Here is a 27,674-nt window from a genome sequence, read left to right on the forward strand (position 1 = left end):
ATGGACAGCACTCTACTGAGCAAAGGTAAGAACTGAAAACAGATGAGTTTGTTATTATTTGATTCTACTGAACAGAGGAAAGAAGTCATGATACTCTGTTGTTTTAGTTTCTCAAAACATCACATAAAATAATCAGAGCAGCATTTACAGTGAAGTTCACATTGTGTTTCTACTAGGATCCATCATGACAGAACATAGTCACCTTTAACCGCCTGCGTGTGTGTGTGTGTGTGTGAAATTTTATGACCTAATACATCATGTTTTCTTCATAGTCCACCAGGAGAGGTCAGAGGTTCCCAGTGGTCAGTCTGTCCAGGAGCTTCAAACAGACCTGAACTCCATATTTATGGTGTGTAAATGTACAACAACACATTTTACTTTACATTTTACTTTAAAGCTACAAATGAAATACAAAACAACCACTCTGGTCGTAACAGTCTTCCAGCTGCACTCTTTAGACCGGTGGGCTTTCAGTCTATGCCAGATGGATCTGATGTTGTTATTCACATTCAATATTATTCTGTTCCAGCTGCTTAACCCATTTCTCAAAAAAGATCTATTCAATCCCAGATTGGAAGGTAAATGAGCACAATCCTCATGAACCATCAGCTAAAATTATTGATTTGTTCATGTGGGCGTATCATGCTGAACACAGTATTGTTTATTAAAAAAAAACGAAATACCACCACAGTTGCCTTTCACATTCGGCTGCACACACAGTCAGGACCTGTTTTTCCACCAATGTTGAGCAGAATAGATGCCATGGGGTTGGGAAAAGTATGCATTCACTGAGAAATGTTTACACCGCTCATATTTACAGCAACATCCACTGATTGATGTAATTTGTTCATTCAGAAACTGTTGCTCCCGTGTGCCAACGTAAACTCAAATCCAATCTGAAGGAGAAGTCTTATTGTGTGTTTGAGGGGATTGCTAAAGCAGAAAACCCAACACTTCTGAATCAGATCTACACAGAGCTCTACATCACAGAGGGAGAGAGTGGAGAGGTCAATGATGAACATGAGGTCAGACAGATTGAAGCAGCATCCAGGAAACCAGCAAGACCAGAAACACCAATCAAATGTGAAGACATCTTTAAACCCTTACCTGGAAGAGATGTACCAACCAGAACATTGATGACAAAGGGAGTGGCTGGCATTGGGAAAACGGTCTTAACTCAGAAGTTCACTCTGGACTGGGCTGAAGACAAAGCCAACCAGGATATACAATTCATATTTCCATTCACTTTCCGAGAGCTGAATCTACTGAAAGGGAAAAAGTACAGCTTGGTGGAACTTCTTCATCACTTCTTTATTGAGACCAAAGAAGCAGGAATCTGCAGGTTTGACAAGTTCCGGGTTGTGTTCATCTTTGATGGTCTGGATGAGTGTCGACTTCCTCTAGACTTCCAGAACAACGAGATCCTGACTGATGTTACAGAGTCAACCTCAGTGGATATGCTGCTGACAAACCTCATCAAGGGGAAACTGCTTGCCTCTGCTCACCTCTGGATAACCACACGACCTGCAGCAGCCAATCAGATCCCTGCTGAGTGCGTTGACATAGTGACAGAGGTGAGAGGGTTCACTGACCCACAGAAGGAGGAGTACTTCAGGAAGAGATTCAGAGATGAGGAGCAGGCCAGCAGAATCATCTCCCACATCAAGACATCACGAAGCCTCCACATCATGTGCCACATCCCAGTCTTTTGCTGGATCACTGCTACAGTTCTGGACCATGTGTTGAGAACCAGAGAGAGAGGAAACCTGCCCAAGACCCTGACTGAGATGTACATCCACTTCCTGGTGGTTCAGTCCAAACAGGGGAACGTCAAGTATCATGGGGGACCTGAGACAGATCCACTCTGGAATACAGAGAGCAGGAAGATGATTCTCTCTCTGGGAAAACTGGCTTTTGAGCAGTTGGAGAAAGGCAACCTGATCTTCTATGAAGCCGACCTGACAGAGTGTGGCATTGATATCAGAGCAGCCTCAGTGTACTCAGGAGTGTTCACACAGATCTTTAAAGAGGAGCGTGGGCTGAATCAGGACAAGGTCTTCTGCTTTGTCCATCTGAGCCTTCAGGAGTTTCTGGCTGCTGTTTATGTCTTTCTGTCATTCATCAACACTGGTGTCAATCTACTGTTAGAAACTCAATCAATATCCTGGCGGTCAACACTATTAAGAGACAAATCTAAACTAAGACACCTCTACCAGAGTGCTGTGGACAAGGCCTTACAGAGTCCAAATGGACACCTGGACTTGTTCCTCCGCTTCCTCCTGGGCCTTTCACTGCAGACCAATCAGACTCTTCTACAAGGCCTGCTGAGACAGAGAGGAAGTAGCTCACAGACCAATCTGAAAACAGTCCAGTACATCCAGGAGAAGATCAGGGGGAATCCGTCTCCAGAGAGAAGCATCAATCTGTTCCACTGTCTGAATGAGATGAATGACCGTTCTCTAGTGGAGGAGATCCAACAGTACCTGAGATCAGGAAGTCTCTCCACAGACAGACTCTCCCCTGCTCAGTGGTCGGCTCTGGTCTTCATCTTACTGTCATCAGAAGAAGAGCTGGACGTGTTTGACCTGAAGAAATACTCTGCTTCAGAGGAGGCTCTTCTGAGGCTGCTGCCAGTGGTCAAAGCCTCCAAGAAATCCCTGTAGGTGCATGCATAACTGGATATATTCTATATATTAAATGTAATATTCATAGAGAAGAGAAAAAATAAATATATTCAAACTTGTTGTTCATCACTAATTCTTCTTCAGGGTGAGTGGCTGTAAGCTGTCTGAGAGAAGCTGTGAAGCTCTGGCCTCAATTCTCAGCTCCCAGTCCTCTAGTCTGAGAGAGCTGGACCTGAGTAACAACGACCTGCAGGATTCAGGAGTGAAGCTGCTCTCTGCTGGACTGGAGAGTCCACACTGTAGACTGGAAACTCTCAGGTAAATTCAGATTATGATGCTTTTGTGTAACAATATGTTGTAACTATAACATTGTATGCTGTTTTATGATAAATTTGTGTTTTGTTTGTTGTTTTTGTTTTTTGTAGTCATAATCTTTCTACATTTGTCAAACAAGGCGAACAAGTCAAACATTTCTATCTGTTTTGTCAGGTTGAATCAAAACAAGCTCACAAAGAAATGCTGTAAGGAGTTGTCATCAGGTCTCAGCACCCAGTCCTCTAGTCTGAGAGAGCTGGACCTGAGTAACAACGACCTGCAGGATTCAGGAGTGAAGCTGCTCTCTGCTGGACTGGAGAGTCCACACTGGAAACTGGAAACTCTCAGGTAAGATCAGATTATGATGCTTTTGTGTAACAATATGTTGTAACTATAACATTGTATGCTGTTTTACGATAGATTTGTGTGTTTTTTTGTTTTTGTTTTTTGTAGTCATAATTTTTCTGCATTTGTCAAATAAGGTGAACAGGTAAAACATTTCTATCTGTTTTGTCAGGTTGAATCAAAACAAGCTCACAAAGAAATGCTGTAAGGAGTTGTCGTCAGGTCTCAGCTCCCAGTCCTGTAGTCTGAGAGAGCTGGACCTGAGTAACAACGACCTGAAGGATTCAGGACTGAAGCTGCTCTCTACTGGACTGGAGAGTCCACACTGTAGACTGGAGACTCTCAGGTCAGTATTCCTGAACAGAGGTGGAACTGAAGGAATTTGGGTACTAGTCCACCTGGCTAGTGGGCTGAAATTTCTACTAGCCCAGACAAATTATTACTAGCCCATTATAGATGATGTAATATTAATATAATATTATAAGTTTATTGAGACAGATCATGCTCTAAAGTTACATACATGCATAAAAATCACAAGTTTGTGTCCTATATCATATTTTATTAATGCTAGATCTGTGCAAGTGATGTAATGTTCAAATTTAACAAGGTAAACTACAAGGCACTTGGCAGAGCGCAAACGTCCACCAATGCTGAACAATTCTCCAACTTCCAAAGTTGCAGCCTGAATTTGCAGATCTGCAACCATTACGGTTTGTTTGGTTATCATATGTCTTCAGTGTTTGATTTACCCGGAGCTCTTGAAAATAGCACTTGAATGCAACTGTTTAGCAGCCGACTTAGAAGACTTGGATGTTGGACTTTCCCACCAGCACATGAACGCAGCACAATAGTTATGGCTAAAAAGCTATAATCCTCTAATGGTGGAAATCCCAGATCCAAATCACCACCAAAATCCAATCAACTGATCCTTGGGTCAAGAACGATCTGTCCAACAAATTTCAGACAAATCCTTTGGTAACTTTATCTTGCTAACAAACAAACAAGCAGGGATGAAAAGAAAAACTCCCATAGCTTCATTAGCGGAGGAAACCGTGCTTTAAAATTATATGTACCTCCTTTTCTGGATGAGGTTCTTAGTGCTGCTGTTGTTGTTTACGTTGTCTACTTCTGTCAGTGAGCTAAAGAGCTAAAAAGCTGCCTGTCTGTCGCCTCAGCTTTGAGCGTTGTTGCTATGGCAACAGTGCAGAGTTCTGATAGGCCGGCTGATGCAGAGACAAGCCCTTCAATTTTATCACAGGCATAGCATATAAAATTAACCCAACACCCCTCTAGTGGCCTTTTTCTTTTAAAGGAATAGTTAATCCAAAAATGAACATTCTGTCATTGTCTACTCACCCTTATGCCAGTTGTTTGTTTGTCCACATAACACACAGGGAGGTTTCCAGCACAGCTCCGTAGCAGCTTTCTCCAAAACAACTGAAGTTAATGGAGACCGTTTCTTTAGAGTTCCAAAAATAATCACATTTACTTAGTATCTCCTTAAATATCTTTTTACGTTTTAGCAAATCTCTCACGCCTGACCACAACCCCTTAAAAATTAGTATTCTTCTCATCCAGTTTCACATACACAGCCATAATAGCAGTGCCTAACAAAACACAGAAATCAATCATATTAAATAAAAGCGAGTAACATTTCATATCTGTACATCTCCATTGAGGCTGAGCTACTGTGAGCTGTCAGAGAGAAGCTGTGGAGCTCTGGCCTCAGTTCTCAGCTCCCAGTCATCTAGTCTGAGAGAGCTGGACCTGAGTAACAACGACCTGCAGGATTCAGGAGTGAAGCTACTCTCTGCTGGACTGGAGAGTCCAGACTGTAGACTGGAGACCCTCAGGTCAGTATTCCTGAACAGAGGTGGACCTTAGGCATCTTGGGTATTAGCCCACCGGGTTAGTGGGCTGAAATTTCTATTAGCCCATACAAATTATTACTAGCCCAGTATAGATAATGTAATATTCCAGTTTATCAAGAGAGATCATGCTCTAAAGTTACATACATGCACAAAAATCACATGTTTGTGTTGTTATATCATATTTTATTAATGCTAGATCTGTGCAAGTGATGTAATGTTCAAATTTAACAAGGTAAACTATAAGGCACTTGGCAGAGCGCAAACGTCCACCAATGCTGAACAATTCTCCAACTTCCAAAGTTGCAGCCTGAATTTGCAGATCTGCAACCATTACGGTTTGTTTGGTTATCATTTGTCTTCAGTGTTGGATTTACCCGGAGCTCTTGAAAATAGCACTTGAATGCAACGCTGTTTAGCAGCCGACTTGGAAGTCTTGGATGTTGGACTTTCCAACCAACACTTGAATGTGGCACAATAGTTATGGCTAAAAAACTTGAATCCTCTAATGGTGGAAATCCCAGATCCAAATCACCACCAAAATCCAATCAACTGATCCTTGGGTCAAGAACGATCTGTCCAACAAATTTCAGACAAATCTGTTAACTTTGATAACTTGCTTTTGTCCAAAGCGACTTACAACAGTACATTTTGTCAACAGTAGTAAAACCAACTGTACATCACAGTCTTCATCAGCTAAGCCTTTTCTAGGAATAAGTAGCATTCGTTGAAATCAATCACATTAAATAAAAGAGAGTAACATTTCATATCTGTACATCTCCATTGAGGCTGAGCTACTGTCAGCTGTCAGAGAGAAGCTGTGAAGCTCTGGCCTCAGTTCTCAGCTCCCAGTCCTCTAGTCTGAGAGAGCTGGACCTGAGTAACAACGACCTGCAAGATTCAGGAGTGAAGCTGCTCTCTGCTGGACTGGAGAGTCAACACAGTAGACTGGAGACTCTCAGGTCAGTATTCCTCAACCTGTTCAACAGACAGCCATTTACATCCTGCTTTACATACAGGTTACTATCAGCAGACAAACATCTGTGGAGGATTTTCTCCACTCATGTAATTTTAAAACCAATTGTGATACCAACATTCAGCACTTCCTAGACTCTGTGAATTACTTTCCATGAGGACATTTCATTCTTTCCTCTCCTTGCTGCCTCAGTTGTTGAAACCTAAAATACCAGAAAGGACTTCTAATATTCTGTCACAAAGTGAGTGGAGAACTCTCAAACTGGAGCAAATGAAACCACAAAGCTGATCAGCCAACTGTTTGTATTTGAGGCCGTTACAGTTTTGCTAGAATTTGACAGCATTATCACAACTAATTTCACAGTAGGTTACTAATAAAATCTGACATGTGGCTTGATTTGTGTGTGTGTGTGTGTGTGTGTGTGTGTGTGCAGGCTGTCAGGCTGTCTGCTCACAGAGGAAGGCTGTGCTTCTCTGGCCTCAGCTCTGAGCTCCAACCCCTCCCATCTGAGAGAGCTGGACCTGAGCTACAATCATCCAGGAGCCTCAGGAGTGAAGCTGCTCTCTGCTGGACTGGAGGATCCACACTGGAGACTGGACTCTCTCAGGTCTGGAGAGGCAACATCTGCTAGAAGGCTGAGAGTCACACACATTTTCTCTGTCACACTGAGAAGCTGAGGAGTATTGACAAATGTTTAATGGTGGATATGAGTGATGTATGGAAAATCCTCCATAGGGAATGTTATGTTTCTATCATCAAAGAGAATATTCTGGTCTGACTTTGTTTCCCCCACAGTGTGGACCATGGTGGAGTCCAGAGGTTGAAACCAGGTGTGAGGAAGTGTAAGTGTGTATTTAGTTTGATTCAGGAAAACAAAGCAGCAAACATTCAACTGCTTACATGGAAAGTCCGTCTAGACAGCAGTTTGTGACATCTATTCATTTAAGATCTACTGTGAATGAAGATGATGGCTGATATAATGTGTCATCATAAAACTGTTAAGAAATTAAAGGTCAAAGTGTTCATAAATCAACAAATAATAAACAGCTCTATTAGAATAAAAATATGTTCTGTATTGTGTCTTGTTCTCTCCATCAGATGCCTGTGAACTCACACTGAACCCAAACACAGCACACAGAAACCTCTTCCTGTCTGAAGACAACAGAAAGGTGACAGTGAGAGAGCAGCAGTCATATCCTGATCACCCAGAGAGATTTGACTGCTGGTATCAGCTGCTGTGTAGAGATGATCTGACTGGTCGCTGTTACTGGGAGGTTGAGAGGAAAGGAGTGGTTAATATAGGAGTGACTTACAGAGGAATCAGTTGGAGAGGAAGGGGTGATGACTGCGGGCTTGGATGGAATGAAAAGTCCTGGAGTCTGGAATGCTCTGATGATCGTTACTCTGGCTGTCACAATAAGACATTAGTATCCACAGGAATCGCCTCCTCTGGCTCTGACAGAGTAGCAGTTTATCTGGACTGGCCTGCTGGCTCTCTGTCCTTCTACAGAGTTTGCTCTGACACACTGATCCACATCCACACCTTCCACTCCACATTCACTGAACCACTCTATCCTGGGTTTGGGTTTGGGTTTGACTCCTCAGTGTCTCTTGTCAGATAGAGGAGGGAGAGAGAAACACTCACACTGCTGACCAAAGACAGCTGCTGAAATGATATTCACTCTGTACAGGATCATACACACACACACACACACACACACACACACACACACACACAGCTATGCCTTAAAATGAGAATTAATGTTTGTAATCACATCACATGCACAAGAAACCAGATATTTTATTTGGAAAATGAAATGAATGAGATATTTAACCAGACAGAATCAAGTTATTGTTGTTCACCTGAGAGTCTGTTGTTGATGATTGACAGGTTCAAATATCTTTCCTTTGGACCTTTGTTTTATTTGGTATTAATGTCACACCAAGCTAAACATCTATCATGTTTCCAACAATTTAAATGCACAATATGTAATTTTCTGCCACTAGGGGTCTCTCAATCAAAACAATAACAAAAGACGGAGTTTGATGACATCGTGAAGTAGCGTGGGATCATGGGAGTTGTTGTCTTCTGTTACGTGTGGCCTTGCATGTGCATTATTGCACAGTTCTGGTGGGTGTGTTTTGTTCTCTCCTTGTCTCTCTCTCTCTCTCTCTGGTGCTCTCTCCTCTACCTGTTTCTCTAATTTAGCTGGAACACCTGAAGCCAATTAACTGGCAGAGTAAAAGGGGGACCTGAAAAGCAGTGACGGCCATTCGCCCGACAGCCTGCAGCTTTGTCGTTTGGGTTTTTTTTCCCTGCCTTGTTTTTTTGTTTGACTTCTTTTTACAGCATGTTCTTGTTTTGGTGAGTTTGTTATTTTAGTTTGGGCTGGAGATCACCGGTAGTTCAGTTATCGGGTGTTGTTTTGGTACAGTCTAGTTTACTTTTCCTTTTGGTAGTTTAGGGGGAAGAGCTGGGTTCGTACGGCCCATTGCGTGGCTGGCCCAGTATCTTCCCCATCTTTTGTTCTGTTTGGCCGGGATCTCCAACCCCTTTTATTTGTTTTGTTTTTCCCTTTGAGTATGTTTTTTTTTCCCCTTCTAAAAATAAAGAAAAAACTTGATTTTCCGTTACTCAGTGGTCCTGGCGTCCTTCCATATGTTCCGGTCTCCAGTCGAGCCTTAAGATGTTTAGGGGGCCGTAACATCTTCATTGACAGAAGGTGCTCTGCAGTCAGCTTCTCCCGGTTAGGATTCCTTCAGTGTTCATTGTTCAGGAGGTTTCTACTGGCAGCCGAATTACCCACAGAGGTCTCCTTCTCTCCAAAACAAATGGACCCGGTGATTAAAACAGGTAAAAACAAAAACCCTAACCCTAAAGCAGTTTCACGTTAAAAATCAGTGTTTCTCTGATGCTGTTCGGTGGACAGAGGACGTCCGGAGGGGCTGCAAGCCGAGCAAAGACAACATATAAAATGGAACATAAATAAGAACCGGGCATACACAGCTGAAAATTTCAACACTAGAACTTGAGTAGAAATGTAAAAGTGAGAGTATGAAAAACGTCTGGATTACTGCATGAAGAGAGAGAGTATTGACAAAGTAGAAGTAAATAATTTGAGGTAAAAAACAATTAAAAACACATACTTTGTGAGAATATAGTTTTGAGAAAATGTGCAATATGAAACAGAAAATGAAAAAGGATAAAACTCATTAACATGATTTGGCTGCAGCATCAGAGAAAAGTCCTAAATCCCTCAGCCCGCTTTGATTGGTCGATCATGTGTCACTCATCCCGGAAGTAAGATTTTCTAGTTTGATTCTGTGCTTTATGCACATCTGTGATATGAATATATTTGTTAAGGATAACAGACAGCATGTTTAATGCCCCCATTTGCTCTATTCTTATTCATATTCTATTTTTCTTGCTGTATCCTGTTAACTATTTGCCGCTTCAGTGACCTGGTTTCCCCACAAGGATCATTAAACTTCCATCTTATTTCCTGCATTTTGACATTGTACAGCAAAATTTTTAAATATTTAAAATTTAAAAGCTGTTTTCATAGATTTGTTGAAGAATAAGTAATGAGATATACGAGATTTAAATGCATTTCTACTCGCCTGCATGTTCATGTTTAGTTTATCAAAAACTGGATCAACACTGTGCAGTTATCAGCAGTAACAAACACACCAACACCATGTGATAAACATTTTATTTTTTAAAAAGAACGACGAGTCGATTATCTAAAATGAAAAGAGCAGTTTGTGTACAGAGTGTTTTCACGCTGGTCGTCCTCACAGAGGACCCAGTCCCTCCTGTTTCACCACAGCTGCTTCCATTGCACGCTCTTCAGCCTGGAAGGAAAGGACAGACAGTGAGACACAAGGCAGCAGACCTGACAAGTCTTTTCTGCCCAGCTTAATTTCTTTCCTCTGCACTTCTCTACCATCCATGGACATTCTGGAGTCACAGGAATATTTTGCTGTGGAAAGCTCGCAACTCCAATTTTTGTAATTTTCATGTTTTATCTTCAACTGGATGATTACATGTTCCTCTAAAATCCTGCGAGCCTTGGGTTTCTGAAACCTTTTCAAAACAAACTGGATAGACTCAGAATTGCATGTTCATCTGCTAAAGACAAGCTTCTTCTTAGTTCATGAAAAGTTGACATTTTGGAGGAAAGGAGGTAGAGGAGGAGGTAGAGGAGGAAAGGAGGTAGTGGAGGAGAGTAGGAGGGAGAGAAGGAGAGGAGGAGTTAGTTTTGGGATGCTTCGAACACTTCCATGGAGTTATGGATGTATGGACTTTTATTCTTCAAATGATCAGTCTACAGCAGACTTAATGCGGACTTAATGACGGCTGATTATGATTACCAGCCACCAGCTATCTCCGCTGTTTCAGTTTTATGCTGTTAATATACTGATAAAAAAATATTTGCGGCCGAATATTTTAGTTACAACTAGATTGAGCTAGCAGAATTGTGTTTTGTGAACAAGATGATGAACTTTGGACGCCGATTTCATATAAACGGAAGCTGGCTCTACAACCCCCCCCCCCCCCCCCCCTCTCTCTCTCTCTGTGTACAGGTAAACTCTCATTTTCTCCCATTAGTAGTTTTTAAAGCAGGGTGACTAATATTCTACATTGTGATAACAACACTAGCCACCACTTAGCAACACTAGGAAACACCAAGTCTAAGGGACTGTGGGACTGTTGCAAGGACAGCAAGCACACTTCTTCTAGTTTATTATTGTCATTTGAGAGTTTTCTGATCCATCCACTCCATTACCAATGTACTACTGACCACTCGTGAGTCAGTAGTACATTTTTATTTTCTACAAAAATATCCGTCTGTTCCTGTAAAAGCCCAAAACCTAGTAATTGACCAAACCATAATAATTCACCATAATGTAATAAAATTATGTGATAAAATCTTGAACCTGTAATATAATAGCTTTGTTGTCCATAAAGTAATAACTTCTTATGCTGTTTTTATTAGTTTATGACATTACAGGCCTGATAACAATATGTTTGCTGAATAATGTAATAACATAAACCAGGAGGAAAGGAGGAAGTAGAGGAGGAAAGGATGAGGCAGAGGAGAAGAGGAGGAGGTAGTCAGGAAAGGAGGAAGAGGAGGTAGAGGAGGAGGGAGAGGCGGACAGGAGGGGGACAGGAGGAAATGAGGAGGAGAGGAGGAGGGAAAGAAGGAGAGGAAAAAATTGAGAAGGAGAGGAGGAGTTAGTGTTGGGATGCTCCTCATGTTTCAGTGAATATTGTAGAAACAAAGCTTTCAGCCTGAAACACTTGTTCTCCTGCTGATGCTTTTGGCAATAAATGCATTAAGATTCATTTTTGAGTGCGTCCTCTGATTTATTCATTGAATGTGTGATATAAGTCAAAGTAATAGTAGCAGTAATTGTGGTAATAGTAGGCTAGTCGTAGTAGTAGACTACTAGTAGTAGCAGTAGCACTTGTAGTACTTTAGTGACTCTTTAAAATTCCACTTGTGTTTTTAATGATTATCCTGTTCTATAGTGAGGCACCTGTTTACAGACGGGATTCTGGTGATACGCTCAGACTAAAAAACTAAAATGATTTCTCAGCTGCTTAAAAGAGAAATAAACTGACTATAAAATCCTGAACTGCCTCTGTCTGTGTACTTGTGAACCAGAGATACAAAGAACCTTAGTGCATATCTATTCCTTTGGTGACAGTAGTAGCAGTAGGCTAGTTGTGGTAGTAGTAGCAGTAGCAGTAGTAGCCTAGGCGTGGTTTATTGGATATGAAGTTCACCAAAATACTCCTTCCCTGAACAACAGATTGTGTCTTCATGAGTTTATCCATACCTGTTATGTTTCCAGATATTTGTGATATGTTGTTTTTCTGATATTCTCAGATTTTTTTTCTATAATTGCAATCTGCACTGGCATAAGTAATGCACAGTGATCAAATAGGCTATAGTGCATGTGCTTTTATCTAGGCTACTACAGAATGTACAGAATGATAAATAAGTTCCATAGTACCATTCAGGCTATACTGTCATAAAACTACAAGACCATAAGAGAGGCAGCAACATTCACCTACTCTAGCTTTCAGGGTGAGTATGTGAGTCAGTCACTGGGTTAACAAAGCGTTGTTTTTAGTAACACCAACCTGTACACACTTGTACCTTCACCAAACCCACTCAGGCCCTGTTTATGTGGGCTCTACCACAGAACATGCAGACTCTACACAGAAAGGACAAGGGTGAAGATTTGAACTGAAGACCTGCTGTGAGGCCACAGTGCTAACCACTGAGCCACCCTGCTGCCTACTGTGAGATTTTCATGTGATCAAATTTCTCCTCCTCCATGTGTCACATCATTTTGTGCTGAGGCTGCTCTTTAGTTCATGGTAGATGACGAGGTTAATGTGCTCCATCTAGTGGACACATAGCAGAACTACATCACCTGATCTGTGATTTGCCACACGTTTGGCAATAGGTTTGACTGGTCTGATGTCATACTGATGTTTCTAGACTTCAATACTGAAGTTATGAGGATGTGACAGCAGCCTCAGATCAACAGACAGACTGACGAAGGAGGATAAGCAGCGTCTTCTCTCTCAATGTTTCCTTGACAGGTGAAGGTGGAAAGTGTCTTTGACTTGACTCATATCACATTGTGTTGTATAACAGTATAGCAGACTTGCTTGAGATGATGGTGATAGGGTTTTTCCAAAATGTCTATTTGATGCTTGCAGATATAAATATTCATTAGAAGAAATTACAACGTTTCTGTCTGACTTTGAAGACAATGATATGAAAAAAAAATGTCTCAGAACTGGTCTGACAGCTTGGATCAGGGCCGGTTTTAGCCTGCTATATTAGGGTGGGCTGGTAGAAATAATAGGTGGGCAATTTGGGCGGTAGGTAGCCCAGAGGTAACTGAAGCAGACTAGTAGTCTGAAGGTTGCCGGTTTGAATCCCTGGCCAGATGGCACAAAAATCTGGCAAAATGACAACTGGCAACCGGAGGGTTGTCAGAGTCAAGATTAGATGCAAACTCCTCCTCAGGCCTCTACAGCTTGTGGCTGTGTGTTTTTGGATGGGTTAAATGCAGAAAATAATTTCCTCATGGGGATTAATGAAGTAGTATTCTATTTTATTCTGTTCTAATTTATAAAGAACAATTTGAAGCAGGGAAATTGGGAGGTAGTGAAGCAGCATTTCTAAGTTTGCTGCTACCCTATGATTTGAATCAGTGGAGGGCAGATTGATTTACCCTAAAAAAAAAAAAAAATCCTTCATCCAGATTTTAACAACTCCAATAACATTTATTTTCAATTGAGCTTAGTTTTCAAATAAAATTAAAACCTAATCCAGTAAGATGTCTCACCATAACCAACATTTACAAAAATAGAAGGTAGTCTTATTCAAACTCAAACTGAAAAGTGACAAAGAAAACAACTAAATCAAATAACTCTATATATACGAGACGGAAGCGGTGGTCGAGAGAGCTAGAGAGTGAATGAATGAATGAGAGGGAGCGGTGGTAGCGAGAAAGCTGGTGAATCAGAGAAATGAAACGTTATTATCTGATTGTTTCACAGCGGTTACGTTCTAAAGCACAAATAAACACACCTACACCTCCGCACAAGTGGGAAGTGCCGCCACGCCTGATCTGGTGTGAATACGCCACACTGTGCAGGACAGGTCTGCTTCAGACCTCTGTGTGTTTGTGCCTGAACACGATGAGAAGGGGGGGGGGGGGGCAGTGGGCAACTTTGGAGGCGGGCTGTAGGCTGCCCACCCAATCAGAAGTCAAACCCCTTTTGTAACGTCCATCTCAATTGTCCTAGAGGCTTAAAGGTCCTTTACCTGCTCAGTCTATATGATGGAAACAGAAGTTATATTTTAATATTTTGTGCACTTAATGTATATGTGACATATTACTGACATGAATGATCACAGCAATTTAAATAATATATCCTGTGACGGAAACCTTGTGAGTCCAAAGATGTCTTTATTACTTTTAAACAACAGCATTTATCAGACAAAAAGTAAGTTGTTATTTGCATTAAAACATGTGACATTATATTCTTTCATTTTTTAACAATTACTGTATTTATCCAGAAGGGATTTGCTTTGCATAAATGCTCTTTTGCAGCATTGCTCTGCTTCACATCCATACAGTTACAGATATTCATACCAGAGCTGCTCAGTACAACCACAGTCTTCTGCTGTTGGTCACTGAGCGGCTCTACCAGAACAGTCTGGGGGTTGAGATCCTTGCTCAAGGTCTAATTGGTGGTAGTTGCACAGGGTGGGGAAAGAGTTACATATTCACTCTGACTTTCAAAGTCGGTAGTGGGATTCAAACTGGCAACCTGCTGGTCAAAACCCTGCTTCTCTAACATTTTTACTGCCACCACCCCTGTTTTATCAATCCTTAGCAGGATCCAGCAGGAGAGAGCAGACTCCCCTGTACCCAGCTGTGTGTCCATGAAGAATGACCAGTCCATGGATCCTCCTCTTCTGTTTAAAGATGGACAGCACTCTACTGAGCAAAGGTAAGAATTGAAAACAGATGAGTTTGTTATTATTTGATTCTACTGAACAGAGGAAAGAAGTCATGATACTCTGTTGTTTTAGTTTCTCAAAACATCACATAAAATAATCAGAGCAGCATTTACAGTGGAGTTCACATTGTGTTTCTACTAGGATCCATCATGATAGAACATAGTCACTTTAACCGCCTGTGTGTGTGTGTGTGTGTGTGTGTCACATTATATGACCTAATACATCATGTTTTCTCCAGAGTCCACCAGGAGAGGTCAGAGGTTCCCAGTGGTCAGTCTGTCCAGGAGCTTCAAACAGACCTGAACTCCATATTTATGGTGTGTAAATGTACAACAACACATTTTACTTTACATTTTACTTCAGCTACAAATGAAATACAAAACAACCACTCTGGTCATAACCGTCTTCAAGCTGCACTCTTTAGACCAGTGGGCTTTCAGTCTATGCCAGATGGATCTGATGTTGTTATTCACAATTTTAGTAAGAAAGTTTAATTCAAATATTATTTTCTTCCAGCTGCTTGAGGAGAACATCGTCACTTTTGTGAAGAATGAGCTGAAGAGATTCCAGAGGGTTCTGAGTCCAGATTACCCAGAATGCTTAGAGAGGCAGAGTGAGGAGAGAGAGGCTTTTCTGCAGATCACATTGCTCCTCCTGAGGAGAATGAAGCAGGAGGAGCTGGCTGACTCTCTGCAGGTCACTTTTGTGAATAATGAGCTGAAGAGATTCCAGAGGGTTCTGAGTCCAGATTACCCAGAATGCTTAGAGAGGCAGAGTGAGGAGAGAGGCTTTTCTGCAGATCACATTGCTCTTCCTGAGGAGAATGAAGCAGGAGGAGCTGGCTGACTCTCATGAATCATGAGCTAAAATTATTGATTTGTTAAAGTGGGTGTATAATGATGAACACAGCATTGTTTATTAAAAAAAACTAAATACCACCACAGTTGCCTTTCACATTTGGCTGCACACACAGTCAGGACCTGTTTGTCCACCAGTGATGAGCAGAATAGATGCCACGGGGTTGGGAAAAGTATGCATTCACTGAGAAATGTTTACACTTCTCATATTTACAGCAACATCCACTGATTGATGTAATTTGTTCATTCAGAAACTCTTGCTGCAGTGTGCCAACGTGAACTCCAATCAAATCTGAAGGAGAAGTTTCAGTGTGTGTTTGAGGGGATTGCTAAAGCAGGAAACCCAACACTTCTGAATCAGATCTACACAGAGCTCTACATCACAGAGGGAGGGAGTGGAGAGGTCAATGATGAACATGAGGTCAGACAGATTGAAACAGCATCCAGGAAACCAGCAAGACCAGAAACAACAATCAAATGTGAAGACATCTCGCATGTGGACGGTAGGTCTTAGGAGGTTAATTGAATATTCAATTAATAGGGGGGCGTTTTTAAAATCCATACCCAAAATACTCATGTACACAACCCCTAAGACCAGGTCAGTGTCAATAAATGCAACGAATGACCATTTGTTTCACAGATATGTTGCCTTTATTCACATACATTACAATAATCATTTATTCTCAGCTCCATCTTTTCAGCCATAGTAGAAGTTATACCAGTCCTGTAAGGACAAATGATTGTTCAACCCAAAATACAATGGCAGTCTCCTGATCAACACATCCTTGCGCCACTGTGTGACGTTGACGAGAAGGGAGCCATCAAGTTGTTGATCATCACATCCATCCGCGTGCAGATTGTGACTCAAGTCATGGTTGAGGTTACTGTAAATGGCTGAGACAGTTGGTCCATAGATTACGGTCAGGGACATATACCCGGTGATTTCACCTACGTTCTCGGAGGGGCTCTCGATCAATACCTTCACGTGGGGTGTCGTTTCGTCTACGATGGCGAAGTTGTCGGCGTACTCGCTCATGGTCTGGTACAGGGAGGCAATGTATTTCATCAGCGCGTATGGGACTATGATGGTCTCCGTGTGCACATGCCGAGGAGGGAAAGATGCACAGTCCAGCTCTTGAAAGGATCGGTTGTTCATGGCCATCTCCCGGGTAACTTGCTTTAGAATGTCGAGGTTGTCACGGGAAGCCGATCGCAAGAGAGCTAGGAGATTTCTGAGAGCCTCGTACTCTTGGTCAGCGCAGGGTTCCTTGGACGGTATGCATACGGAGTTGTCCACGCACCGGGAGAACGAGAACGAGGGTAGTCCATTGGGCCCTTTCATAACGCGGGTGAAACCGGTGTCCGAACACAACGCGCACGTGAATTCAAACTGCCAAAGGCTGTTTGACATCATGAAAGCCAAGACATTGCCAAGAGCCTGTCTGTTTTCATCATCGTGCACGGAGAGGGTACGAATGAAAGGTTCGGTGTCGGTACCTGTAATCTTCATAGAGGAGCCGCCGTTAATGTCGACCGGCCACTTGGAGGACAGCTTGCACAGATCGTTCGTCAGGACCCTTTTCTTTTTTTCGTTGACTACGGTGAACTTCATGGGTATCTTTTCCAAGGTCCCTTGCTTGTAGGCGGTGACGCGCATACTGTTGATTACGAACAGAGTACTGCAGTCGCCGAGGGGTATGAGGTCGCGTAGGTCGATTCTGAACGTCACAGGCTGTCGGGCCTGACTGACCCTGGTCATGGTGTGGGAGAAAATGTACTCCTTCTGACTGAAAGACATGCTTAACGGGAGTGTGGTGTCTACGGAGTCGTATATAAGGTGATTTTCGTCTCAATCTAACCTATTATACACGGTGATTTTTCATCTCAGTCTAACTCGACAGAATGATCGTGTAGTGGGGGGTCCAAGAGGCTCTGTGACAGGGACGTCCTGTGACATCTTAAGAGAGCCACCATCTTTCGTTGACACACTGTCCTATCTTTCTCAACTTGTCTACGCCGTAGACGCGTTCGATGAGCCTGTGGGCCGGAACGTTGTTGGCGAACAGGTCCCTGTAGAAGTTTTTACAGCCCGTGCAATGGTACACGACCTCCCTGTAGTCAGCAAGAGGATTTGTCCTCTTGTCGAGTTTGGGCCGTATGGCCTTGAGCCACTTCTTCTCCCTGAAGGTGTCGATCCACGTTCGCATGAGGTCTACATCGCCGCAAGAGTAGGGCATGATGCAAAGAACGGACTCGGGGTACATGGCGGGCACGGAGCTGAACGCGTCGGGAGTGTGTATCTGCAACAGGAGTACGGTCTGATACAGAAGACCGGCCAGGTCGACTAGAGTCCTCTCACACAGCTCGCTTCTTACTATCGAAAGCCTACCGGTGTAAGACACGATCCCCGCATCTGCGAGCATGACTGTCGGCACCGAGAGCGAGATGGAGGCTTCCGAGCAGGGGAGAATCGATACTTTGACGTCTCGGACGGACACTATGCCTTCGACCATGGCTTCGGTGAGCCTCTTCCCGAGCGAGGCGCTTAGGTTCCTGTAGACATCATGGGGCTTTAGTGACATGTCGTCAACGATGACCTTGAGACAGGCCTCGAGTTTCTCACCCGGTAGACGAGCCACAGTCTCCCTATTTGTCTTGAGGAGCTCCAACTCTCGGGTCCCGCAGGCTGGTATCATGTGTTCGGGACAGTTGTTCGTGGTGGAGTTGAACGCCGCGGTGGCCCTCTTCAACCTCTGCCTGACAGAGGCGATGTAAGTGAGCAGGTGCTGTTCGCAATCATCCAGGCAATGTGGCCCCAGAGCGGAGCTGTACATGTGTCGGGGTAAGCAGTAGTCGATGATGCAGTGAGCCACGAGCTTCCCGGAGCGATTGACCAAGGTGTGATCTGCACAGTGAGCTATCAAGAGCCTAGAGTTGGCGAAACATTTGTTGAAAGGCTGGTAGGGGTGAGGGATGAGCTCTGTGTGAGAAGAAGGATCGACCGGGGTTTCTCCGTGCTGTTCGTGACATCCGTTCGAGTCGTCATCGGATCCGCGGTTGGAATTGTAGTCCTTATCTCTGTCGAGGGGTTCGCTGGATTCGGAGCGCTTGGCCTCACACATCAGCGAGCCTCTGAACATGGCGGTGATACACCCTGTGTTGGCCTGGAGGTTCAACGGATATCTGTAGAAAGCGGCTTCTCAAAGGGCCCAGTGACTTCAGTCGACTCTTTGGACCCGGGGGCTCTGGCCACATAGACAGGGTAGCCTTCCTCGGTGAATGTTCCTCTGGGGTCTCTGACTACCTTCTGGGTTATGTTGCCTCTGTCTATCATGTACATCCTCTCGAGACTGTCCTCCACCAAGGCCGTGTGTACGTAGTCCAGAAAGGCAGGCACCCGCTCGCCAGCCTGCTTAAATTTGGCACCCATCGCCATCCGGGCGCCATCTAGCGGTGCTGGTAAAAGGTAGACACGCAGCTGTTTACCACGGAAATCTGTCGTCTGCCGTGGCCGGATATGAGAGGCCCGCAGGGGTAGGGAGCCGTTCCGTAGAAGGAGTTGGCCAGCACTTTACACTCTCCCTCCTACATCTTGTAGTAGATCTGCTCGGCTTCGCTGATGTCAGGGTTCTTAAGCTTCCTCTTGAACTCAGCTCGCTGGTTGAGATAGTGTTCAACCGAGGAAGATAATATGGCCGGTGCACGGACTTGGGCCTGGTCGTACTTGAGGATGAGCGAGGCGTACTGGAACCCCTCCACTCCCCAGTTGTAACACACCCAACCGGATAGATCGTGGGGGAATTCAGTTGGAGGCCAGGGGATTGTGGTCTCGGGCGAGATGTTGAGAGCGCACATGATGGACGGGTACATGCCCGAGAAGTCGAACGAGAGCTCCAGGCCCATGTCGGGTCCGGAGTAGTGTAAGCCCGTGAGAGCATCGCACATGGCCCCTCCCTTCCACTGTCACTGTCTCCGTCGTCAGATTCGAGCTGAGGATGCCATCGCTTTTGGCTGTTTCATACCCACGGGTCCCGCTTTGACTCCGAGAGTATCGAGTGTAAACTTGAGTTGAGGGATCTGAACCGAGTGAATGCTCTGCACAAAGCCGCCAAAGTTTTCCCCTCTTCCATGCACCACAACATCTACGTTGAGAGTGGTCCTACATTGGTGGAACAGAGCGGATACGGGGTTGAGGACTTTGGCCAGCCTGGCGCACAGCTGCGAGTCGACCAAGTTGTAGATGAGCACGGCGAAGAGACTCTTTCCCCCCATTCTGATCATCTCATCCATTTTAGAGTAACTGACATCTGCCAGCTTGCAAAGCTTCCTGGTGTCCTTCGGGGGCTTTCCGTGTAGCTTCCTGTCCTTGGTGATGACAAAAGGCGGCACGTCATTCAACTTCATGCTGGTGCACGCGAACTTGATGTCTCTGGTGCCCGCCATCCTGTACAGATCTATGATGTTCAGACTGCAGCTGTTCATCTTGAAGTGCCCCAGTTTAGCCTTGGCTTTGTTGAACTTTTCTATGTACGTAGATATCACTCGTAGCTTGTACTCCGTCAAGGTTCCTTTGGTCAAGGTCACACCTACGTTCTTGATCATCTCCTTGTACATATCCAGGTAACGGACGTTTTCAAACTGAAAGAAAGGGGCCATGTCATCGGCCAGGGCCCTGTTCACAAAGATCCCATGCCAGGCTCGTAGCAGCGAGGAACACCATTCCTGGGTCGCGTCATCAAGGCGCTTGCCGTAGTTTTATTCCGCATAGAAATGTACGCGCTGGTCGATCACCCTCACGTCAAACTCGGGGTTGAACATGTACAGGAGCTCTATGTCGTATTGGTACAGCAGTTGGATCATGTTCTCCAGGAGCGCGAGTTCGCCGGAGCACGGGCGAACCAAGATCCTCCTGACATTGTCTATACCGGCGGCCCTTGCCAGTTCATGGTCAGCCTCCGGGTAACGGTTGTCTGTGACCTTACATTTGTTATAGAGAACTATCAGTGTCTTCCTGTGGGTGCCGGGTGAGGTCTTGGGTATATGGGATTTGAGGAGCACGAGAGAGATGCAAGTAATGTCGTGCTGCTGGCCCGGCATGTCAGGCGCCAGAGAGGGGATGGAGACGTGCTTACACTGTTTGGGCAATTGTTCTCTGCCCGTGTTGAGCGTCTGAACCAGCTTAGTCCTGTAGTCTGTCATGTCCGCCACCATGTGCTTGGTGCAGTAGGGGAACTTGTAGGTGAAAGACTCGCATTGTAGGGATGTATCTTGGTACGATTTGTCAAACACCGCCTCGATATCCAGACATGCGGCCTTGTAGAAATAGGGCACGTGTTTGCTGTTAAAGAGCTTAGCCTCGGCCTCCGATCTGCCGTGATCGTAGACGAGTTCAGAGACCGAGATAACCCCGTTCAATTTACCGGCGGTAAGAGTAATTTGTGAACTGTTTCATTAAACATGATAAATAGTGAAATGTCTCCGCATCGTTATTTAACTTTTGAATGAATTATGTGATGTGTAAAGATTACGGAGTTACGTCAACAAAGCAGGCGGGAATGTTAAATAACGCCAATGCCGGTAGGCCTCCAGGTATGGCTGGAACACTGCAGTGAGACACAGACTACAAAGAAAATGCAAGAATGTAAGAAATCAAAACCAAAACACTGTAACACTTAACTTACATCTCTTAATGGCACCAAGATGTAATCTATTGTAAAGAAATGAAAGTTAATGCAGGGAATGTTTGGCTGTATATGTTAATATAGGGCATCGGGCATCCCCGTGACAGTATCCATCTTGTGCCTTTCCTCCACTCCGACTCGCTGGCGCTGCTCAATGTTTTTTTCACCTTAGTTTCGCTCTTGTTATCTGATCCTAGGTCAGCCTGATCATCACACAAGTTACACAGCGCTTCCGTGCGTTTCTCGTCTGATCACGGGTCTTCTCGGATCCACTCGGGTATTACACATAATGATATTATTATATTATTATATTATTATTTTAACAGACCCAGGAGCCGCGGTAATAGAATGGGACCCAACCCGGACCCGACTGACCATAATAAAACATGGACCCGTACCTGTACGGGTCCCGGGTCGGGTCTCGGATCCTAGGGTCCGGGTAGACCCATGAAGACCTCTACATACCACAGCACTGAAACTGCTCTTACTAAAATAATCAGCAACCTCAGACTAAATTCGGATGAAAATAAGGTCTCAATTCTTGTCCTCTTAGACATAAGTGCAGCGTTTGATACGATTCACCATGATATCTTAATCAATTGTCTTGAACAGTTGGTTGGTCTTTCTGACTGTGTGTTAAACTGGTTCAAAACATACATCAAATGGAGAAAGTCAGTCTTGGAGATCATGTGTCTGAGAAACATGACATCTGTTGCACAAGGGAGCTGCCTTGTTCCATTATTATTCTCACTATACATGCTGCCACTTGGTGACATCATTAGAGAGCACAATGTATGTTTCCATAGTTATGCAGATGACATGCAACTGTACACAATTTTTTTTAAAGTTTAACGAGGACAAAACTGAAATCCTACTAGCCTAAAACAAAAAGGGAAATGCTGTTTAATAATCTGGGAAGATTGACTCCCTGGATTAAATCTGAGGTTACAAGTCTTGGTGTTATCCTAGATTCAGATCTAAACTTCAAGTCCCACATTAACAAGGTGACGAAAACATAATTTTTCCACCTTAGAAACATAGCTAAAATACGTCCATTTCTAAATAAAAAAGATCCTGAAAAACTGATTCATGCCTTTATTTCAAGCCGACTCGATTACTGTAACGTACTTTTTACTGGTCTCCCGAAAAAAACCACTGAGAGACTTCAGCTCATTCAAAACTCTGCAGCTCGGCTATTAACCAGAACGAAGAGCTGCTCTACACTGGCTTCCTCTAACATTTAGAATTGATTTTAAGCTCCTCCTCCTTATATATGTAGCCCGTGGCCAAACGGTAGTTCCTACAATATATCTGCTATACTAGTGGGGAGCCAACCCAAACCATCCAACACGACACAGGACTTAGGATGCTCACAGTACTTTATTAGAATTAAAAAAGATACAAAAAAACCCCCCAGCCCAGAATCCATCAGCAGGTAAGCCGTCCCTCCTCCTTAGTAGGGTCTGTCCACTCCTTGAGGCCCAACGCTGTAGGCTCGAGTCCCTCCGGAGAAACTAGGAACAAGGGAGACAGTCACTTCACCATGCAGGAGACATCCCTCACACCAGGCCTTCTGGATGGAGATTGGAAACATCAAATTCAGCCCGCAGCTAGGTCGGGAGTTGATCAGTCCGTCGTTAATAGCAAACCAAGGATACCCAACAAACTCCAGTGCTCCACTACAACCCCACACGTGATTAGGAACCTCTTGGGTATTTAGAATTAGTTGAAATCATACACGCCACACGGCACGCAATTTACAGCCTGGATCGCCGCCTACAATGGTGGACACTCGGATGCCAAGGTAATTAGGGTGTCGACTGGATTTGGGCCAAGATACATACATAACACCAATAGCTAAAATCCAAAGGTTAAAAAGGTACACTGTTAAAAAGAGTCTGTCTGTTAGGCCGTCCAGCCCATCGGCTACATGCTGAGGGAACAATAACGTTCAGAGATGTGAGGGTACTTATCTGAAAGAGGGGTGAGTCGCGACTTCACCCCTCCACAAATCCAACAAGGCCTCCCCTCAGATATGACCAGTCTTGTGGCTTCCCTCCCTCGGTCCCGACGTGGCTCTTCGACGCTCCAGGCAGTGTGGTCGGGGCTGGCTAGAGTACGCCGTCAACGCCGACTGCTCCACTCCACGACTCCATCTCTCCTACCGCCTCGTCGAAGTCATTGTCGTTCGGTCCCTTCCCAACCCGGATCTGTGTCAGTGTCTTCCTCCCGACTGGTCTCCCCCTCTCCTCTCCCCAACTGTTCTTAAAACAGGAGACAGAGGCCAGCCCCACAGTACCAACTCCCCCCTAATTAGACCCAGCTGTCAGCAATTTGGCTAATTTGGTCCCCCATTCAATTAGGTCCGGGTTGAAACACCCGCCACCCAGCCAGTGTTCCCTCCCTTCCATACCTGGCCTGTTACATATACAAAGCCCTTAATGGGCTAGGACCAAGCTACATTGCTAACTCCCTTGTTCACTACTTGCCTTCAAGAACACTGCGATCATCTGCTGCTGGTTTATTGGAGGTTCCCAGCAACAGCCGAAAGAATAACGGGGATGCAGCCTTTGTCAGTTCTGCCCCAAAGCTCTGGAACACACTGCCTATAGATATCTGCCTCACACTGCCCCCTTCCGTTTAGTTTCCGTAGTGACTCTCAAGAGCGGAAAACGCCAGTCCCGACTCATGGGCTCCTAGACCTCTTTCCCGTGCTGGATTAAGTATATGACCGGTACATTGTGTGCGTGCATCTAAAAGTAAGTCCGAACATTGAGTGGGAAGGACTGTGAAAATAGATTTGGGATATAAGTGGTGTACGTGATAGCAATAGTATTTACAGTCTCATAACACGTGGCAGGCTAGCATATTTGTTTCGTTCATGTACATTGTTATGGAGTTATATTGGGTTTACTACTGTTGTGTATATGGCTTAACATATTACAGTTCTTGGTCAGGATAAGTATTTATGTGTAGAGCTACCTACTGCTAAGTTATGAAGGCTGATGTAATGCTTATAGGCTATCACTATTAGCATTGATAGGCGACGGTAGCCACGGAACCTTCTACTATGCATGTAGTCGCACATGCGCAGTTAAATATAGACCTTGTGGCCCTGATTCTTGTCAGGATTGTAATTAGGTGAAACTGCAGTTTTTTCCTTTCACCGATAGATGGCAGTAGGCTCATTTGCAATTCTTAATTTCCCCTGAAGGGAGACTGAATGTATGTTGAGTTGAGTCATGGTATTTCAGCTATTATCTAATAAGTAAAATGTTAACTATGAATGACATTGATACTGCCATATCCACTACTGGCCACTTTGTGTTTTACTTTATGTAAACTGGCAGTTTGAGAGTTATAAGTACCGTATTGACCCGAATATAAGACGACCCTGATTATAAGACGACCCCCCCTTTTTCAAGACTCATTTTTGGAAAACCAAAATTGTTTTTATAAAGAAAATCATTTTATTTGAAAATAATGATAATAAAAACACATTGAATAAAACAAGGTAGGCTGTTGTTTTTAACATGTTTTAAATAAAATCATGTTTTCAATATATTTTCGATGAAACTGTCACATTTAAATTAAATAAAATGTAATCACATTTGTAAATTAATGACTCATGGTATTTAAATACCACAAAAATGAAAATAAACTGTAGTCTATTGGTATTTCTAATACCAATTAGGCTATCCATCTCATAGTGAAAAAACAACCATGTAGCCTATCAAAATTTCAATAACTGCATTAACCATCAAAGTGAAGTCTAATTGTAGAACAGTCTTGAAACAAATCTGACTGACAGAGAAAAAAAACAGGCTAGATTGCAATAAAACAGTAGTGCAAATTGGCCTAACTCGGCTCCTCATATGTCATGTCAGGACATTAGACATTAGACTATTCCTCACAGAGGTCCTCTGCCTCGCTGTGTTCACTCTCACTATCGTCACTTCCATGCTCTGGTTCACCCGGCTCCTCCCATATAACGTCATCCTCGCTGCCGTCCAAGGCATTTGATATGCAGCATCTCTTGAATCCGTTGATGATGCTCTCTGGGGAAACTGCATCCCATGCCTGGAGGATCCATTCACAGAGCCGACGTACTGCAGGCTTCTGAATTTTTCCAGACGGTGTGAATGCGTGATTACCAGACAGGAGCCACTCTGTGTATCTCTTGCGCAGATTATCCTTGAATGGCTTGTTAACGACTACATCTAACACCTGTAGCTGGCTTGTCATGCCCCCCGGTATGATCACCAGGTCGCCGTTCATCGCCCGCACTTGAGTTTTGACTGGCTCAGTCAAGTGTCCACGGAACGCATCCAAAACCAGCATGTTCCTCTTCTTTCTGAGTCCCCCACGCCGTCTGCCCCACACAACCTTGAGCCAGTCCACTACAAGCCCAGTCTCCATCCAGCCCTTTTCCTGGGCACGTACGATAATGCCAGCTGGCATTGCCTCTTTAGGTACTGTCTTGCGTTTCAAAATAACGTACGGGGGGAGTTTGGTTCCATCTGCGAGGCACGCCAACATGACAGTGATTCGGCTCTTCTCGTTTCCAGTAGACTTCACAATGACTGATTTCTCACCTTTCTTGTGTACAGTGACAGATGTTGGCATGTCAAAAAACACAGGCGTTTGATCAGCATTGCCCATCTGATCCAGGGGGTATGAGTGCTGTTTCCTTAAGTTAATCACATAGCGCTGATAAGACAGTAGCTTCTCTCTGAAGTCTGAGGGCAAGCGCTGGGCAAGACTTGTCCTGCGTCGCAATGATAGTCCATTGCGCCGCATCATTCTTCTACACCAGCCGAGGCTAGCTTTGAAGTCGGTGGTGGGTATGTTCAGCTCTTTGGCGATTTCCAAGGCTTTCAGCTGAATGATGGCTCTGGTAATGGGCATACCATCGTTCCGTTTTTCAGTCACGTATTCACACACTCTCCTGTCAATCTCTTGGAAGCGGCCGCTTTGAGGACCACGGTAAGATTTTCTCTGACTGTTAGCATTTTTAAGACGGTCTTTTTGGGCTCGCCATCTTCGAACATTACATTCTGTGACATCATATTTCTTAGCTGCTCGAGAGTTGTTTGATGACTCTGCTGCATTGATCACCATGATCTTAAAATTGGCATCATAACTCCTCCGCTGTTGTTGGTTAACTTGGCCTACTTTTGAGCCACTTTGTTCGAGATGGTCACTGTGTCTCTCCATCTTTTAGGCGCCTGGCGCTGTAGGCTAGTTGTGAGAGACGGTGGCTCGCTTGACTCGTTTTACAGATCTGGCGCCATCTGTTGTTGTGAATGTATAATGACATTTAAAAGTCTAGACCCCGAATATAAGACGACCCCACTTTTTCAGACGTATTTCCAGGAAAAAAACCCCGTCTTGTATTCAGGTCAATACGGTAATTGTAACAAACATTCAATTCTGTTTTGTTTATATTGTCTTTCAGAACCACACACCCCATGTATGTACCAGTTTGAAATCAGTAAGAGAAATGAGCGTGTGTTGATCGTGTGGGAGTGAATAAAGAACACTGAGAAACAGATTGGCATCCGGTTAAGTTCTTATCGGACACCCTGCAGCGGACCTGGGTCTATACAACAACCAGTCAGAGTAATCAGTACGAGTGCAGCCTTTCTGAGCCCACCGTTTTTACAGTGTATTTAGTTTGATTCAGGAAAACAAAGCAGCAAACATTCAACTGCTTACATGGAAAGTCCCTCTACACAGCAGTTTGTGGTATCTATTTATTCAAGTCCTACTACTAATGAAGATGATCACTGATATAATGTGTCATCATGAAACTGTTCAGAAACTAAAGGTCAAAGTGTTAATAAATCAACAAATAATAAACAACTCTATTAGAATAAAAATAGTTTCTGTATTGTGTCTTGTTCTCTCCATCAGATGCCTGTGAACTCACACTGGACCCAAACACAGCGAACAGAAACCTCTTCCTGTCTAAAGACAACAGAAAGGTGACAGCAGTGAGAGAGAAACAACCATATCCTGATTACCCAGAGATTTGACTGCTGGTCTCAGCTGCTGTGTAGAAATGGTCTGACTGGTTGCTGTTACTGGGAGGTCGAGAGAAAATGAGAGGTTTATATAGGAGTGACATACAGAGGAATCAGTAGGAGAGGATGGGGTGCTGACTGCAGGATTGGAGGGAATGAACAGTCCTGGAATCTGGACTGCTCTGGTGATCATTACTCTTCTTGTCACAATAACACATCAGTATCCACAGGAATATCCTCCTCTGGCTCCAACAGAGTAGCAGTGTATCTGGACTGGCCTGCTGGCTCTCTGTCCTTCTACAGAGTTTCCTCTGACACACTGATCCACATCCACACCTTCCACTCCACATTCACTGAACCACTCTATTCTGGGTTCTGGGTTGGGTTATCTGGTTCCTCAGTGTCTTTTGTCAGATAG

The 27,674-nt window shown here is 44.1% G+C and overlaps 1 protein-coding gene and 1 long non-coding RNA gene across 2 annotated transcripts; both read left to right on the forward strand.

Moving 5' to 3' along the window:
- On the forward strand, positions 1-27,674 carry LOC139659461 (NLR family CARD domain-containing protein 3-like). Its single transcript, XM_071537745.1, has 12 exons — positions 1-25; positions 856-2,659; positions 2,769-2,942; positions 3,114-3,287; positions 3,457-3,630; positions 4,964-5,137; positions 5,941-6,114; positions 6,562-6,735; positions 6,924-6,970; positions 7,227-7,417; positions 17,464-17,469; positions 27,342-27,674. The coding sequence occupies exons 1-12, from the start codon at positions 1-3 to the stop codon at positions 27,672-27,674; spliced, it is 3,450 nt and encodes a 1,149-aa protein (XP_071393846.1).
- On the forward strand, positions 14,584-15,312 carry LOC139659467 (uncharacterized). Its single transcript, XR_011696229.1, has 3 exons — positions 14,584-14,682; positions 14,931-15,009; positions 15,209-15,312. It is a non-coding gene; the product is annotated as an uncharacterized lncRNA (long non-coding RNA).

The sequence above is a fragment of the Centroberyx affinis genome, unplaced genomic scaffold (assembly GCF_046629955.1).
Source record: "Centroberyx affinis isolate AG114_WGS23_722 - 3 ecotype Tasmania unplaced genomic scaffold, CSIRO-AGI_Caff_v1 ptg003111l_1, whole genome shotgun sequence".
NCBI classification, from domain to species: domain Eukaryota; kingdom Metazoa; phylum Chordata; class Actinopteri; order Beryciformes; family Berycidae; genus Centroberyx; species Centroberyx affinis.